Source organism: Onychostoma macrolepis, chromosome 25 (genome assembly GCF_012432095.1).
Source record: "Onychostoma macrolepis isolate SWU-2019 chromosome 25, ASM1243209v1, whole genome shotgun sequence".
In the NCBI taxonomy this organism is placed as follows: domain Eukaryota; kingdom Metazoa; phylum Chordata; class Actinopteri; order Cypriniformes; family Cyprinidae; genus Onychostoma; species Onychostoma macrolepis.
The window spans coordinates 5,846,812-5,865,559 of NC_081179.1; the positions used below are offsets into that span (position 1 = coordinate 5,846,812).

Sequence of the window (18,748 nt, forward strand, 5' to 3'; positions counted from 1 at the left end):
CCTGTCAGTAGTTCCTGCAAACTCAGTTATTTCCCATGTAAAACCGAAAGCTTCTCCCCCCCCTCTGTTTCCACGGCAACCCTGTCAGGGTGGAGGAGAGAGCGAATCACGTGAGGCTCGAGCATCTCTCTCTCTCTCTCTCTCTCTCTCGAGACTTATCGAGGCTGCGCTTGAGGGAGCTCATGCATCACATCAGAGCCGTCCTTCACTCACTCGTCCTTCTCCTCTAAAGCAGGCGTTCATGCCAAAATGGGATGTGGGAATTCCTCCGCCACCAGCACGACAGCAGGAGGTGAGCGTGTTTAAGCCACTTACGCGCACTGCTTTTATCAATGGACGTGTCCGCTTGTGGATTCGCGCTGTCCGAGGTTTGATTTAGCGCGCCGTTTGTCCTTAAACACTTGAATGAGCGCGTGTAGCAGCTTGAATAAGTCCCGTAGCCGCAGTCGACCTCGTGTCCGCGGGTTATGAGCAGAAGCTCTGCGGCGGACGGATGTGGAGGAATGTGGCGTTAGTCAGACACAGGTGAAGGATCTGACGCTTAATACATCAGTCATGGAGATTCCGTCCCTCACGACGTCTAATATGTATTCAGGTCAGATCTGTGCTTATAGACTTAATGAAGAGAGCGTGTGTGAGCGCGATGGAAAGATAAAATCACAAATTTAGCATCTAAATTGTTTCTTCCAGACGGCGTGACAGGCACTTTTGCTTCTGAAGAGAAGAAGACTCAGATAATCTCATATTGTCTTCACTAGAGGTTAAGAAAAGGGTGCTCGGATTGGACCAAGTTTGAACCAAAAGTCAAGTGTTTCTCTTCATGTTACAGCTTTGTACTCTTACTGTACATTTTAAAAGAATCAAGGTTCTTTTTTGGAATCTGTGGTTCCATGAAAGAACTTATAAAGTCTTTGGAACCTTTCCATTCCACAAAGGGTTCTTTATAGTGGAAAAGGTTTTTTTTAGATGACTATAATGTTCTATACACTAATAAAAATATGGTTCTTTTAAGAAATCTTCACTGAAAGGTTCTTTGAGGAACCCAAAATGCTTCTTTGCTGTGAAAACCCTGCTTTGGAATATTGTCAGTTGATTGACAGTTTTTTATTTCTCCATTTCAGAAGAAACAATATACTTAACTGAGACATACCTGAGATCACCATTATGTGTCCTGAGCTATATGGAAGAGCAATATTTGAGCAATGAATGTTACCTTCACAAGTCTGGACGTAGAAAATGGGATGCGAGAACAGCTGGAGATGATTCAGCCGTCACCTCTGAAGAAGCCAGCGAATGAATTTAAAATGTGCAGAGAATTTTAAAAAGCGCATTTCATTTTAGAACGCTTCATGGGTAATCTCATTGAAATGCAGACTGGGTACAAGAAAAGAGCCAAAGAAAATGAACTTCGGTTAAAAATAGAATTAGCCTTGAGTGTCCTGAGAGAGAAAATGATGAATGATTGACAAGTGAGGCGTCAAAGTGGCGACAACCATCACTAAACTCCTAAAGAAAGAGACTGGAGCCACAAAAGGGAATTTATTGCTTAGACGATGCTCTTCCAGAGCTCAGGAGATTTGCTGAAAAAGAAACAGAAATAGAAATAGCCGTAAAGGAGTCTATAATGAAAGGAAATTAAATTGCTTAGACGAGCTCAGGAGTCGTCAACTTTGTTATGGTTCCCCTAGTGTAAAAGATAGAAACAGTCATAAACGAGTCTATAAACTGAATGTTGATCATTTGCTTTTAGAAAAAAAAATTGATGTGAGTTCATATTTTGAGATCTTTTGAATCCAGACTTTGGTTTCTTGGATTTTTTTTTTTTTTTCAGGAGAAACATCTGAGAAGCTCCTAATCTTAAAAAGAAAGTATTATTGCTCAGACATTGCTCTTCTAGAGCTCAGGGGACTTGCTGGAGATCTTAGTTCTCCTAACACAGAAATTAGTTTGGATAAAGCATTTGCTCTTGGAAGAATATGATGAGACATGTTTGAGCTTATATTGAGATCTTCTGAATGCAGAGTTTGGTTTCAGGGATTTTTCTTAGGAGAAACATCTGAGAAAATCCTAAACAGAGAGAGATTGAAGTCTCAAAAGGAAATTTTATCTAGAGCTCAGTAAACATCAATGGTTCCCCCAACATTAAACATAGAAACAGTCATAAATAAGTCTATAAAATTAATGTTGATTAATAATTTACTCTTGAAAAAACATTTAATTTCATATTGAGATCTTTTGAGTGCAGACTTTGTTTTTTTATTTTCTTAGGAGAAACATCTTTGAGCCTTAAAAAGAAATTATCGCTCAGACGACATTCTTCTAGAGCTCAAGAGACTTTTTTGGAAATCGTCAACTTTGTTATGGTTCCCCCAACATAGGAACAGTCACAAATGAGTCTATAAAATGGGTTTGGATAAAGCATTCACATTTGGAAGATGTTTGAGTTCATACTGAGATCTTTTGAATGCAGATTTTGTTCTTGGATTTTTTTTCTCAGGAGAAACAGGAGAGTTAATCAAAAAACTAACTGCATCTCATTACCACAAGTGTCACAGTGCACACAGCAGGGATGAACAAGAAGCACGGTGACGTAGAATAAACTTCAAATAAACAGGCTTTAATCCAATCTCAAACAGAGCAAGGCAAGGCTGGGACACAGAGGAACCGTAACGAGTAGACCAGACAAAAAGGAACTCAACAGACAGGAACTAAATACACAGGATAATTACACACACACAGCTGAACGAAATCATAATCAACTTAACAAGGACAGGAAAATAACCATATAAGGACACAAGAGGGTGGGAAACACACAAGACAGGACTGACAACAAGGTTCTTTCTAGGGCTGCTTCTTTATTAGCATCTAAGCTTCCATGAAGAACTTTTGATATCCATGGAATCTTTCCATTCCACAAAAAATTATTTAGATTTTTAAAATATTCTAAGAAAAAATGGTTCTTTTAAGAACTGTTATTTAAAGACGAGTTCTTAAAACTGCAAAAACCCACTTTTGGAATCTTTATTTTTAAGAGTGTGGAACCAAAAAAGGAAAAAGGTTCTTTAGAACCTCTGTTTGGGACCATATTTTTAAGAGTGAGAAGCAACTTGAGAGATTGAAGAAATCTCATTTGTGATCTTTCTTTCATGGACCGTCACGAACAAGACAAGACTGTGTCCTGCCTCTGAGGAGTAACATGTCAAGATGGAAGGTTGCCTGGTTTCTTGACCCGATAAAACTGACCTGGTTTTTTTAGCTCGGTTTCTTGAGGACAAAAAAAACACTCAGAGAAATGTCTTCAGTGAAAAGGTTTTCAGCGTTAGTCCAACATAGATAGACATTTTGTATAATGACTGAATCCTCCAAAACAAAGAGTCTAAACACACTTAAATAAGTCAAAGCAATGGCTCTAGGCATTGAGACTCTAATAAAGACTGTGTGAGGGAAAAGCAAGATCTCATTGAGAGTCACTGCTCGGGTTTACATCTTAATGGGTGAATTAGGAGTCACTGCACAAATGAACGTTTGTAATCAAAGAACTGAACCACTGACTGAATAAAACTACTGGAAACATCACTCTTGTGACCCCTAAAATCAATATAGTCATAGAACCGAATTTGATTCACTAAACAAGTCAAGTCAAGTTAAGCTTTATTGTCATTCCGCTACATGTGGGGACATACAGTGGAACGAAATGTTGTGCATCACAGGACCACAGTGCTACATAAATACAGGCATACAACAATGGAATAAAACAGTATAAACCTATACACAACTATCCTACTGATAGATTTTGACTATAAATATACTATATATAAAAATGTTTACCTATACATTACATTACCTGTCCTTAAGTCTTTTGTGGGATTGTATACACACAGCAGTGTGTGTGTGAAAAGTGACTAGTGCGCATAGCTACCTGGTCTCATGGCATTTACGTACCTGGGTGCACTTTTTAGCGTGACATGAAATACGTACCAATAAGTCCATATCACTGCAGTTTCCAAAATAAATGAACACTTTCACACAAATTTACAGAGTTGCGATTAATAAAGCGTCATTTTCGCACAATCACTTGAAGAATATCATGCTATGACTTCAAAACAATATTAATATGCTGGGAGATTTGAAAACTGATGCTTTTGAACATTAGCATTGCACACATCCTGCTTCATATCTATGGGTTTTCATAGATGATAAGTTTGTTCTTTAGCTCACGGAGTACGGGGATGGACTTAGCAGATGAGAAGCACCGGTTCGAATCCCGTGTAACTACAGTTTGACAAAGTAGTTAAAATCTGTGTAAAAGGATGTTCAAATAGCACAGTTGCATCAGTTAATACGGTTTTATATCAGTTTTGCATTTGTTAACACTATCGGGTAGGTTTAGGGCTGTATTTGGTGTAGGGCATATTTCCAACACGATAGAGCATTAACCTTTAGCGACAGTCCCCGGATATTTGAATTCTGGGGGGTCCGTGTTTCAGGAGGGGTTTGTATGGGGTTTCAGAGAGGGGCGGGGTGATTTGAGTTCAGGGCTCTCACAGCCTGGGGGAAAAAGCTGTTGAGCAGTCTGGCAGAGCGGGCTCTGATGCTCCGGTACCATCTTCCTGATGGTAGGAGCTGGAAGAGACTGTGGGAAGGGTGTGTGGAGTCCTTCACGATACTATTGGCTTTGCTGGAGCATCGTGTGAGGAAAATGTCCAGGATGGAGGGGAGAGGGGCACCGATGATCCTTGCAGCTGTGTTCACAGTCCGCTGGAGGGTCTTGTGGTCTGCTGCAGTACAGTTCCCGTACCAGACAGTGATGCAGCTGGTCAGCACACTCTCAATGGTGCCCCTGTAGAAAGTGGTGAGGATGGGTGGAGGGAGACTTGCTCTTTTCAGCCGGCGGAGAAAGTGTAGGTGCTATTGTGCCTTCTTGGAGAGTGACATGGTGTTGATGGTCCAGGTGAGATCCTCTGTGATGTGCACCCCCAGGAATTTAGTGCTGCTGACTCTCTCCACAGGCGAGCTGTCGATGGTCAGTGGGGGGTGATCACCAGAGTTCCTTCTGAAGTCCATCACAACCTCTTTTGTCTTACATTGAGGGACAGGCTGTTAGTGCCACACCATTCAGCCAGCTGTGCCACTTCCTCTCTGTAGTGCGTTTCATCATTGTTGCTGATGAGACCTACCACTGTTGTGTCATCAGCGAACTTGATGATGTGGTTGGAGCTGGACTTGGCAGTGCAGTCGTGGGTCAGCAGCGTGAAGAGCAGCGGGCTGAGCACACAGCCTTGTGGGGCACCTGTGCTCAGTGTGGTAGTGCTCGAGGTGTTGTGGCCGACACGGACTGACTGAGGTCTTCCGGTTAGAAAGTCCAGGATCCAATTACAGAGGGAATTGTTAAGGCCCAGCAGGTTTAGTTTATTTATGAGCTGTTGTGGGATTATTGTGTTGAATGCTGAGCTGAAGTCAATGAACAGCATTCTAACATAAGAGTCTTTGTTTTCTAGGTGGGTAAGAGCCAGGTGGAGGGTGGAGGAGATTGCATCGTCTGTAGAGCGGTTTGGATGGTATGCAAACTGGAGCGGGTCGAGTGTGTTGGGGAGGCTGGTTTTGATGTTGTGCATGACTAACCTCTCAAAGCACTTCATCATGATTGGAGTCAGTGCTATGGGACGGTAGTCGTTTAGACAGGACACAGGTGATTTCTTTGGTACCGGTATGATTGTTGTGGATTTGAGACATGTGGGGACGACTGCCTGGCTCAGCGAGGTGTTGAAGATATCTGTTAGGACATCTGTCAGCTGTGCAGCACAGTCTTTCAGTACACGGCCAGGTATGTTGTCGGGACCCGCAGCCTTGCGTGGGTTGATCCTAGATAGGGTCTTCCTTATGTCGGCTGGAGACAGACAGAGCGCCTGTTCTTTGGGAGGTGTGGGCAGTTTTTGTGCAGGTGTGTCATTCTGCATTTCAAACCGTGAATAAAAGTGGTTGAGTGTATCTGGGAGGGATGTGTCATCATCACAGGCCTGTGGCGGGGGCTTGTAGTCTGTGATGGTCTGAATGGCTTGCCACAGGCTCCGTGTGTCTCTGCTGTCTGTGAAGTGATTGTTGATTTTTTGAGCATATGACCGTTTTGCATTTTTGATGCTGCGGGACAGATTGGCTCTTGCTGTTTTGAGGGCTGCTTTATCTCCTGATCTGAAAGCTTCATCTCTGGTCTTTAGCAGCCCGCGAACCTCTGCTGTCATCCATGGCTTCTGGTTGGCACGTGTGGTGATGGTCTTGGTGACTGTCACATCATCAGTGCACTTTTTGATGTAAGCAGTCAGAGTTTCAGTGTACTCCTGCAGGTCTGTGTGGTTGTTGTAGGTGGCCGCCTCTTTAAACATGTTCCAGTCTGTGTCCTGGAAGCAGTCCTGCAGTGCTGAGGTAGCATTGTCTGGCCATACTGTGATCTGCTTTTGAACCGGTTTGGCAAGTTTGAGAAACAAGTCTGAAGAGACTCTGAAGAGGCCAAATTCTACAATTTTGCAGTAACTCAAGGTTTCTTGCACTAAAAACGTCTTTATATAAGTTTTACATTTTTAAATGTTTAATTATTATAGTATTATTAAACTAAAAAAGAAAACTAAATGTTACATTTTTAAATAGAATATAATTTTATATATTTAAATATATTTAATATATTTAAATATATTTAAATATAAAAATATACATTTTTAGATTATATATATTGTATTATTAAAATAATGTACCATATATACTGTGTACGTATGTGCATATATTTTGAATATTATTTAAATATAATACTTTAAAGATTTTTAAAATTTAAATACACATATACATATAAATATATAAATCTCGTTGTCCGACAAATAAAAATAAACAAGAGGACAGGCGCATAGAAATACTGCATGTTTTCACAGTGGTTTGGATGTAAAATTGTCAAAAATGGCTTTTAAAGATCCGTTCACTATTGGACACCAGACAATTAAGCATCATCTGTGTGATGTTCAGCTGTTAATGATTGTTAATGATGTCCACCGCTGATTGACAGCAGGGCTTGTGTGATTAGTGCAGTACGTAACACTGAAGAGAAGCTGAAGGTGAAGAGACCTTCAACAGCCCTCCAGTTTAATGAGAACACACACACACACACACACACACACAGAGACAGACAGACACAGAGAGAGGCTGGCCTCTCATCTGAGGATGAAATTCTGCATAATCCTTTAAATAATAAAGGTTTAAATTGTTTATATATGATTATTGGTATATTCAAGTTTTCAATATAGAATAATAAATATATTCATTACTATATAATTGTGTGAAGTGGTATAGAAAATTATTTATTCTATAGTTTATTAGTAAAAAGTAAAATGTTTTTATATATATTTATCAGTATAATGTTTCATTTAAAAATATATACATAAAATAATTATTATTATACATATATATATATATATATATATATATATATGATAATAATTATTAGAATTATTAATATTCAATTTATTCTAATAATTATTATCATTATCATTATAAATATAAAATATACACACATGATAATAATTATTAGAATAATAAATGGAATATTAATATATTTTATTATATTAAAAATATATTTATTAATTTCTTACAATAAATTTATTTATCCAAACAATTTTAAAATTTTATATATTAAAATTATATTAAGAAAAAATTATATTAATTAAAACAAAAACATTAAAAACATTGAATTTTCTGTTTTACTTTTAAATACACCAAATAAAATGGGTTCCGGACTAATAGTATTAATATTGATTTTACACACAAATACTTAAAATTATTAATAATGTTCTTAAATAAATAAATAATTACATTATTTAAATAAATAATAAAATGTTCTTTTCTGTTTTTCACAGGTCCAGCAGAAGCTGCCAAGGATTTGTGAGTAATATCCAAACATACCATATTCATGAATCTGAGCCACAGAATGAATGTCGCGACCGCTACTGTCCCCCACTGACCCGAGAGAAATTAATAATAGCATACAGCACCCAATTCATTACAACTGACAACAGCTCAACACTGCATAAATGCACCAAAATACACACGCAGACTGAATCCTGGGGGAGAATCAATCGGCCTGTTCCAGCTAACCGTTCAGCAGCTTTTGTGGCGCACATGGGCCCCTGAGGGTCCAAACACATGCTAACCAATCAGCAATCATTACACATTCCCCGCCACTCCTGACACCTCGCAGTTTACTGTCAAAGACACCAGACAGCATCCGTCCCATTAGTGGAAAAACGCCCGAGTGTGTTATGACATCAGTGTGTGACTTCTGTTTGACGTGCTTTATCATTTAGTGTCTATAAAAAGATACAGAGGAGCTGAATAAATGCTCGCCGTGTCAAATATTTAATGATTTTCCACTCTCGAATCAAGTCGTGGTAAACATTCAGCTTTAAAGCACATTCTGGAAGTTGAAATCCCATTCCAAATTTCCACTGCGAAATCGGGAATGGCATAGTTTATGCAAGTGAAAATGAATACAGCTTGATCAATTGTACTGTTGTTTTAATGTTCAACCAACAAAACATTTAAGGAAAGATGTGTTTTCAGTGGACAAAAACAGTGAATGTGAAAATTAAATTACATTTTTAAATATACTATATGAAATTAATTATTATAAAAAAGTCAAATGGATTTTTATATTTTACAGAAGAAAAAATACATATATTTATTAATAGAATTTGTAATTTTAATAGATAATAAAAATTCCAGGTTAAAATCTCAACTGTGAAATCAGAAATTGCATTTGTGATGCAAATGAAAATGAATCTGTGATGGATAGAAATACAGCTTGATCATTTAGTTATAGTTATACTGTTGTTTTAATCATTTAGCCAACAAAACATAGGAAATTATAAGGAAAGATAAGTGTTTCCAGTGGACAAAAACGCTGAATGTGAAAATTAAATATGAACTGAAATTCAATAGTATATTTAAGTTTTTAATATATAAAATAAATAATTATATAATTAAATGCATAAATTACTATATAAAATTATTTATTTTATCATTATAAAAATTATAATAAAAATCATACAAATTATAAAAAGAAAAGAAAAATATATATTTATTAATAACATTTTTATATATAAAATAACTACAATAATAAAATTATTTCAGCTTTAGAGTGTATTCTCGGTCAAGAAAACAATGTATATAATTTTGAATTTTAATAGATTGTAATAAATATACAATTTTTTATATGAAAATATATATATATATATATTTAAAAAAAAGACTATTTTAGTTTTAGAGTGGATTCCAGGTTAAAATCTCATTCAAAATCTCAGCTGCGAAATCAGAAATGGCATTTTGATGCAAACAGCATTAAAATGCATTAAATGTGAACATTATAAACTGAAACAAGCTGTACTTCTACACCATTAAATCAAATATACCTCTGTTCTATACACTGTAAAAAAAAAAATAATAAGTTGAGCAAACTCAAAAATCTGCTGAAGCTGGTTGCCTTAAAATTTTAAGTTGGCTCAACTTTCTTTTTTTTTTTTACAGTGTAGGGTTCATCAGCAGGCTCTTTCTCAGATTAAAACTGCTTCTGAATGTGGTATGAAGTGTTTTGATGCGAATCAGTCATATTTGACCGATTCACATCAAATGTAGAGTTATCTTTTTGAGGAGAGAGGACACTGACAAAGTACACTGTAAAAAGTGAAAAATAGAGTGCATAATAATTTTTAAAAAAAGTTAAGTGAACTTGACAATTCAATTAACTTATTTTTTTAAATTATCATTTACTTAAAAAATTTAAGGCAACGGGCTTCCTCAATTTTTTTAAGTTAAGTCAACTTATCACTTTTTACAGTGTACAGAACATAAAAGTAGACAAGATTGTATGAATTGATGTCTGACAGATGTGTCAGAATATCACAAGATGTATTCCACGTCTTCGTCTTTATTCTCTTGATGCAGGACAGAAGAACCTTCACCAGATGATGAGAAACGAAGGTTAGATGCAAGACCTCTGCTTGTAATGAAAACATCAATACGAGACTGAAACGGGGCAGTAATAATGAATGTGTAACTGTGTGCTCTGCAGGAACTATGGAGGAGTGTATGTGGGCCTTCCTGCTGATCTGACCACAGTAGCTGCCAGCCAATCAAAATCCACACGTAAAGGTGAGGAGCACATTCGAAGAAAGACAGAGTTTTGAGATTGTTAAAAGCAGAAGAACAGTAACAACAGAATATTTCGCTTTGCTTTTTTGTCTAGGTCAAATCTAACAGTCATAAGTTTCATATAAAAAAGCAAAGTATTCTTCCTGATTAAGTGACCGGACCAAACATATGCTTCTGTTGTAATTATGGCAAAGCTGCTTGTTTTCCAGCTGCTTTATATACAAAAATTAACCACAATTCATTTGGTGATTCAAGACATTTGTGTATTCTTCAATGAATGTGCAGTTTTATACACAAATGTATTATATACACATTTAAAAAATATATTAAAAAAGAAATATTTCAGTGTACAAGTTGTGCATTCTTATTTTATGTAACTTTTAAAAAGTTTGTTCTTTAATTTATATATTTAAACATTTGAATTATATGTACATGTAGGTATGCATGTATGTATATATATATATATATATATATATATATAAAATTTAATTAAATAATATATTTTAACTTTCAAAAAGTATGTACATGTAGGTATGTATGTATGTGTGTGTGTGTGTGTGTATATATATATATATATATATATATATATATATATATAATTAAATTAAATAATATATTTTAACTTTTAAAAGTGTGTTCTTTAATAAATATATGCAATTTAGTGTGTGTGTGTGTGTGTGTAATTTTATTATTATATAGTTTTTTTGCACTAAAATAACTAAAATAAACCAAAACTAATAAATAAAAATTAAATTAAATTACACTATTCAATAAATTATATCAATACATATATAATTTAATAAAACAATATATAATTGAAAGCATATTAATATATAACATAACTTTGTGTTTTTTCTTGAATAAAAATATTATTTCATGTTTTTATATGTACATTCTAATTGTACACATTTTAAAGCATTTTAGGTTATTTTAATAATTAACTTTAATAATTGTAAGTCTCAGTCCCTGGTTGAGATGAATCACCCTCACTAAGTGACTTGTTGATTGTTGGACTAGCCAACTACACAACCGTCGTGACCAATCTCTAAAAAAAATAGCCTACCATATGAAAACAGTCCATGCTTTATATTTCCAGACTTCTGAAGCATTCGTCTGATGAATAGACTGCAATTTAAACAGTAATTTAAACTGAAGAGACATTCTGTAGCTGTATACATTAACAGACAACAGGATATAAAATACTAATGTATGTAAATTACCTTTAAGGTTATAATGCATGTTTTTAAAAAAAGTATGATGAAAGACCTCACGACAACACAGTCGTGATGAAGGGCTGTAATGGCTGGACTGATTACCCATAATAACCCTGTGTATGAAGAAGCAGAATGCGAGAGGAACAGACTGTGGTATTACATTTAGATTACACAGCACAACATTACCACACTGCTCCAGAGAGACTTCGAACTGGATCAAATCACACGTCTCGTTACATTACTGCTAAAAACCACGTTAAAACTGTATCTGGAGAACAGACTCTCGATGCGTCTATAAACTCAAATCAGAGAGATATTCTGTGTTATTAACTTAACAACAGCATACAGTATGTGGCATACTGTCCATTACCACTGACTAATATGCAACCCATCACTCAGTATGCAAACAAGAACTTAAAGAGTAATTTGCACAGTTTTGGACATAATTTGGATGAAACGATAAACGTTATAAGGAATAGTTCACCCAAACATGCTGAAATTTGTTGTAAAATGTATTCACCCACAGGTCATCCAAGATGTCGATGAGTTTGTTTCTTCATCAGAACAGATTTGGAGAAATGTAGCATTACATCAGTTGCTCACCAATGGATCCTCTGCAGTGAATGGGTGCCGTCAGAATGAGAGTCCAAACAGCTGATAAAAACATCACAATAATACACAAGTAATCCACACCACTCCAGTCCATCAAAGCAAAAAGCTGCGTGTTTGTAAGAAACAAATCCATCATTAAGACGTTTTAGCTTTAAACTGATGCTTCTGGCCAAAATATGAGTCCTCTATCCATAATATTGCTTTCTCCAGTGAAAATGTCATCTTGTCATCTAAATCGGGAGAGAAATATGCACATATCAAGCACCGTTTGCAATTGAAAAAAGTTTTAAATAAATACGTGGGTGGATTTTGATGTGAGGGGACAACAGGGGATGGAATTTATCACTGGTGGAAGCGCTATTATAGATTATGGACTTGTATTTTAGTTGGAAGTAATAGTTTATAAAGTTAAAAAAGCCTTGATGATGGATTTGTTTCTTATGAACATGCAGCTTTTCAGTTGTATGGATTACTTGTGGATTATTGTGATGCTTTTATCAGCTGTTCGGACTCTCATTCCGACGGCACCCATTCACTGCAGAGCATCCATTGGTGAGCAACAAGTGACGGAATGCTACATTTCTCCAAATCTGTTCTGATGAACTACTGGTTGAACTATTCCATTAAATCTATTATTCTGTGACACTGACCTTATGCAATTCAGCAAGTGCTGTCTAGTCATTATCTTCGAAATAGATTTTCCATTTCTGTGTAACGTTATTTGAAGGGATGTGTCATTTACTCATCCTCACATCAAAGAATGAAAGGTTGGAAGAATATTAGGACGAGTTTCCATTTTTCAGCTGAACTACTGAACGCTTTCAGATCTTTTATCATATTTGTAACTGAATCCATTATTTTCTGTGGCAGTCAACAGATGCTATAGATGCTGTCTGTAGATATTAAGACAAAATAAGCCAGAATATGTTTGTTTTCAATGCTTTTGTGAACAGCAGGTGCCTGTCGTGCTGATTCTCTGATCAGAGCTTGATAAGAGTCCCGACTGCTGAAAGCATGTGTGTGTATTCATGTCACCTTCTCTTTAATAACTCGTTTAAAGCTTTCCAGAGAAGACAGATCGCACACTTTAATGCATGAGTTTTCTAATTAGCGGCATCTGTTGAAGCTCAAACCAAATTTAATTGTCAGTTCACTCATCTCATGATGCAAACTAAGAGCTTTTTTTCCCTTCTTCTTCTCCAGACTGAAAGCAGACCACATGAAACGACAACGCTAAAGCCTCTTCAAAACCCAAGCTCTGCAGTCGCTGATTTGCAACGGATATTCAGACGATATTCAAGGATGGAAGCAAATCCAGAATGGGTCGGCACTTCGGAATGACATCACCGTGACATCACACCGGCTGGCGTACAGAAGGGTTCTGTTCGGAACACTGAGCATTATTGTGACTATGAATGTAGACTCTGTTGCCATGGTGACCGTCGACCCCCTTGACCTCTCAGTCCGCCAGGAGGACATCCTGGTATTTCGGAGTCACCATGGCAGGGCATTTCCCGAGTCTGTAGACCCATCAGATCCGATCAACTGTATGTCTCATAACTGCAATAACTGACTCTACTGAACCTATTCTTTCAGTTTTGTTTTTCTTAGAAAAAAAGGATCTGAAAAAGGATGATGTAAGTATTTTGCATACAGTATGTAAGCACGAAAAAATAAGATGTTTAGCACTAACATGACTAGAGCTGTTGACATGACTACTAATTAATATATAGACTGTAGTTTTCTTATACACTTTGATAGTCACCTCACTATTACAGTTAACGTATTAAAAGCATTTACTAAACGAAGAGTTCTATTTATTCTATTTCAGGTTATTGACCTGCGATTGTACCATTAACATTTTTAGTGACTAATGTGAATTCTGTATATGACATTAAAAATATGACATTTTAAAAATGGAGTCAGTGTCTGCATCTGGAAAAATTGTGTATTTACATCTACATTTTTAATAATAAATGATGGACCGAAATGAGTTTTTCATAAAAGAATCTTTTCATGCATGTTAAAGGTTCTTTGTGGAATAATAATGCCAACAAAGAACCTTTATTTTTAGGTTAAATGCTTCTTTACACTTTTTTTTTTCCTTCTTAAAAGAAAGAAATTAATACTTTAATTCAGTAAGGATGCACTAAATTCATCAAAAGCAACATTTGTAACATTTGCAACAAATCAGCATATTAGACTGAATGATCATGTGACACTGAAGACTGATGCTGAAAATTCAGCTTTGATCACAGAAATAAATTACATTTTATAATATATTCAAATAGAAAACAGTTATTTTAAATTGTAATAATATTTCACAATATTACTGTTTTTACTGTAATGTTTATTTAAACAAATGCAGCCTTGGTGAGCAGAAGAGAATTCTTTCCAAAACAAACACAAAATCTATGCTTTTTGGAGATTGATTTTTGGTTATTGATGTTTCATTATTGGTTCTTCAGATCAATATTTTGATTCACAGGTTCTTCAAAACACCAGCATATGATGGTTTACTAACAAACTAGACTAAAAAGTTCTTACAAATTACAAACATAAATGCATGTTTCTGAAATACAAAATGAGAAACTAAACCAAATGTGAGAAAAAAACATTCAATCTGTACGAATTCTGTCCTAAATCCATTAAACTCTTCTTTTCAATGTCCTTGCAGAACTTTACACAATCGCAGGGATGTCATTTATCACCTGATCGCGGCTCAAAAGAACCTTGGAGAAAAGTGTGACTTGTTTTTAGCTTTAAATGGAATTATTTACCTCAAGGTAGCCCTGCATGCTCTCCCTGAGCCGCACATCTTGACTAACAATTCATGCTATTGTTTGATCTGCATGTCTTCAGTTTGCTTTGTAAAGCTCAAATCATACTGTATTGTTCCAAAGCTGCTGTACAGAGAACAGACCCACACAAACTCCTCAGTAGCAACCTTGGGAGATTCAGTACTTAAGAAGAAATAACACACCTCTTTTCAAAAAGATGCATGATTTGAGGAATGATGTTGTTGCAAAGTTTGTTTAAAAGGAATTTGATAAGTCTTTGTCAAATGCTTAATGCATTGAATCAGTGTTTATACAGAGGAAGGCCTGCCGCCTCATCCTCCTCACACTCCTCTCACTGGATCACATCAGCACAATATCTGTGTGCTGTAACGAGATGTCCTGGGACAGAACATAACATGCCCACACTGCCAGAGACAAACCAGGACAACGCCAGCGGAAATGCAACAACTGCAAATGAAAGTCAAGCACTATGACAAAAATGGGTCATTAATATAAATATATATATATATATATATATATATATATATATATATATATATACATACATACATACATATAAAATATATATTTCGCTAATTAAAACAAAATAAACTGCAAATGAAATAATGTAATTGAAATAATATGTATGTATGCATACATATATATATATATACAGTGAGGAAAATAAGTATTTGAACACCCTGCTATTTTGCAAGTTCTCCCACTTAGAAATCATGGAGGGGTCTGAAATTGTCATCGTAGGTGCATGTCCACTGTGAGAGACATAATCTAAAAAAAAAAATCCAGAAATCACAATGTATGATTTTTTAACTATTTATTTGTATGATACAGCTGCAAATAAGTATCTGAACACCTGTCTATCAGCTAGAATTCTGACCCTCAAAGACCTGTTAGTCTGCCTTTAAAATGTCCACCTCCACTCCATTTATTATCCTAAATTAGATGCACCTGTTTGAGGTCGTTAGCTGCATAAAGACACCTGTCCACCCCATACAATCAGTAAGAATCCAACTACTAACATGGCCAAGACCAAAGAGCTGTCCAAAGACACTAGAGACAAAATTGTACACCTCCACAAGGCTGGAAAGGGCTACGGGGAAATTGCCAAGCAGCTTGGTGAAAAAAGGTCCACTGTTGGAGCAATCATTAGAAAATGGAAGAAGCTAAACATGACTGTCAATCTCCCTCGGACTGGGGCTCCATGCAAGATCTCACCTCGTGGGGTCTCAATGATCCTAAGAAAGGTGAGAAATCAGCCCAGAACTACACGGGAGGAGCTGGTCAATGACCTGAAAAGAGCTGGGACCACCGTTTCCAAGGTTACTGTTGGTAATACACTAAGATGTCATGGTTTGAAATCATGCATGGCACGGAAGGTTCCCCTGCTTAAACCAGCACATGTCCAGGCCCGACTTAAGTTTGCCAATGACCATTTGGATGATCCAGAGGAGTCATGGGAGAAAGTCATGTGGTCAGATGAGACCAAAATAGAATTTTTGGTCATAATTCCACTAAACGTGTTTGGAGGAAGAAGAATGATGAGTACCATCCCAAGAACACCATCCCTACTGTGAAGCATGGGGTGGTAGCATCATGCTTTGGGGTGTTTTTCTGCACATGGGACAGGGCGACTGCACTGTATTAAGGAGAGGATGACCGGGGCCATGTATTGCGAGATTTTGGGGAACAACCTCCTTCCCTCAGTTAGAGCATTGAAGATGGGTCGAGGCTGGGTCTTCCAACATGACAATGACCGAAGCACACAGCCAGGATAACCAAGGAGTGGCTCTGTAAGAAGCATATCAAGGTTCTGGCGTGGCCTAGCCAGTCTCCAGACCTAAACCCAATAGAGAATCTTTGGAGGAGCTCAAACTCCGTGTTTCTCAGCGACAGGCCAGAAACCTGACTGATCTAGAGAAGATCTGTGTGGAGGAGTGGGCCAAAATCCCTCCTGCAGTGTGTGCAAACCTGGTGAAAAACTACAGGAAACGTTTGACCTCTGTAATTGCAAACAAAGGCTACTGTACCAAATATTAACATTGATTTTCTCAGGTGTTCAAATACTTATTTGCAGCTGTATCATACAAATAAATAGTTAAAAATCATACATTGTGATTTCTGGATTTTTTTTAGATTATGTCTCTCACAGTGGACATGCACCTCGATGACAATTTCAGACCCTCCATGATTTCTAAGTGGGAGAACTTGCAAAATAGCAGGGTGTTCAAATACTTATTTTCCTCACTGTATATATATATATATATATATATATATATATATATATATATATATGTGTGTGTGTGTGTGTGTGTGTGGTGTTTATATAATATATTAAAATATATATATAAATAATAAATAATATATATAATAAGTTTAATTTCAGCTACTTTCCAAGGCAACATTTCTCTCAAACTAATAAAATAACTAAAACTTTATTAATTAAAACTAATAAATAAAATGAAATTAGATTAGATTCAATTAATTACATTAAATAAATTAAATAGATATTAAAGATTACTAAAACTTGAAAATTAAAGCATCATTTTAATTAATATATATATACATATACACACACACACACATATATATATATATATATATATATATATATACACAATACTGCACGAAAGTTTGTGAACCCTTTAGAATTTTCTATATTTCTGCATAAATATAACCCAAAACATAATCAGATTTTTGCACAAATCATGAAAGTAGACAAAGAGAACCCAATCAAACAAATGAGACAAAAATATTTTCTTTGTCATTTATTTATTCATGAAAATGATCCAATATTGCATATCTGTGCGTTGCAAAAGTATGTGAATCTCTTGGATTAGCAGTTCATTTAAAGGTGAAATTAGAGTCCATCTGTTCAGAGGTGTTTTCAGTCAGTGCAATGACTATCAAATGTCAGTACGTGACCTGTTTTATTCAAAGAACAGGGATCTATCAAAGTCTGATCATGATTGTGGAAATGAATCATGCCACAAACAAAGGAGATTACTGAGGACCTCAGAAAAAGAGTTGATGTTGCTCATCAGGCTAGAAAAGGTTACAAAACCATCTCTACAGAGTTTTGACTCCACAAATCCACAGTCAGACAGATTGTGTACAAATGGAGGAAATTCAAGACCACTGTTATCTTCCAGAGAAGTGGTCGACCAACAAAGATCACTTCAAAGCAGAACGTTTAGTCTGCGAGGTTGCAAAAGTTTCCAGGGTAACTTCTAAGCAACTAAAGGTCTTTCTCACATTGGCTAATGTTAATGTTCATGAGCCCACCATCAGGAGAACGCTGAGCAACCATGGTGTGCATAGCAGAGTTACAAGAAGATAGCCACTGTTCTCCAAAAACAAAATTGCTTGCTAAAGATCATGTGGACAAGCCAGAGCACTATTGGAGAAAGGTTTAATGGATGGATGAAACCAAAATGGAACTTCTTGGTTTAATGAGAAGCTATTATGAACACACTGCATTCCAGTTTAATAATCTTACCCCATCTGTGAAACATGGTGGTGGTAGTATCATGGCTTGGGCCTGTTTTGCTGCATCTTGGCCAGGACAGCCTGCAAATAATTCTGAATTATACCAGCAAATTCTAAAGGAAAACATCAGGACATCTGTTTAAGAACAGAGTCTCAAGAGAACGTGGGCCATGCAGCAAGACACCAACCCCAAGCACACGAGTCATTCTACCAAAGAATGGTTAAAGAAGAACCAAGTTAATGTTTCGGAACAGCTGAGTCAAAGTCCAGACCTTAATCCAATTAAAATGTTGTGGAAGGACCTAAGCAAGCAGTTCATAGGAGGAAACCCACCAACATCACAAAGTTTAAGTGGTTCTGCACTAAGGAACGGGCTAAAACTCCTACATGTTATTGTGCAGGACTGAGCAGCATTTACAAGAAACTTCACCTTCAGTTACTGCAGCAAAA

The 18,748-nt window shown here is 36.3% G+C and overlaps 1 protein-coding gene across 1 annotated transcript; it reads left to right on the forward strand.

Annotated features, from left to right (window-relative positions):
• The first annotated feature begins 155 nt into the window (after nt 1-155).
• On the forward strand, nt 156-13,972 carry LOC131534542 (overexpressed in colon carcinoma 1 protein homolog). Its single transcript, XM_058767488.1, has 5 exons — nt 156-292; nt 7,896-7,920; nt 9,979-10,014; nt 10,106-10,185; nt 13,215-13,972. Exons 1-5 carry the CDS (start codon nt 250-252, stop codon nt 13,217-13,219), a joined length of 189 nt encoding a protein of 62 aa, XP_058623471.1. The 5' UTR covers nt 156-249; the 3' UTR covers nt 13,220-13,972.
• Nucleotides 13,973-18,748: the final 4,776 nt, after the last annotated feature.

Bases quoted from the DNA above. Each gene is read 5' to 3' on its own strand.
- LOC131534542 (XM_058767488.1), top strand. From the start codon at position 250: ATGGGATGTGGGAATTCCTCCGCCACCAGCACGACAGCAGGAG. The intron at 7,921-9,978 runs GTGAGTAATATC...CTCTTGATGCAG, and splicing joins GCAGAAGCTGCCAAGGATTT to GACAGAAGAACCTTCACCAG. The intron at 10,015-10,105 runs GTTAGATGCAAG...TGTGCTCTGCAG, and splicing joins CCAGATGATGAGAAACGAAG to GAACTATGGAGGAGTGTATG.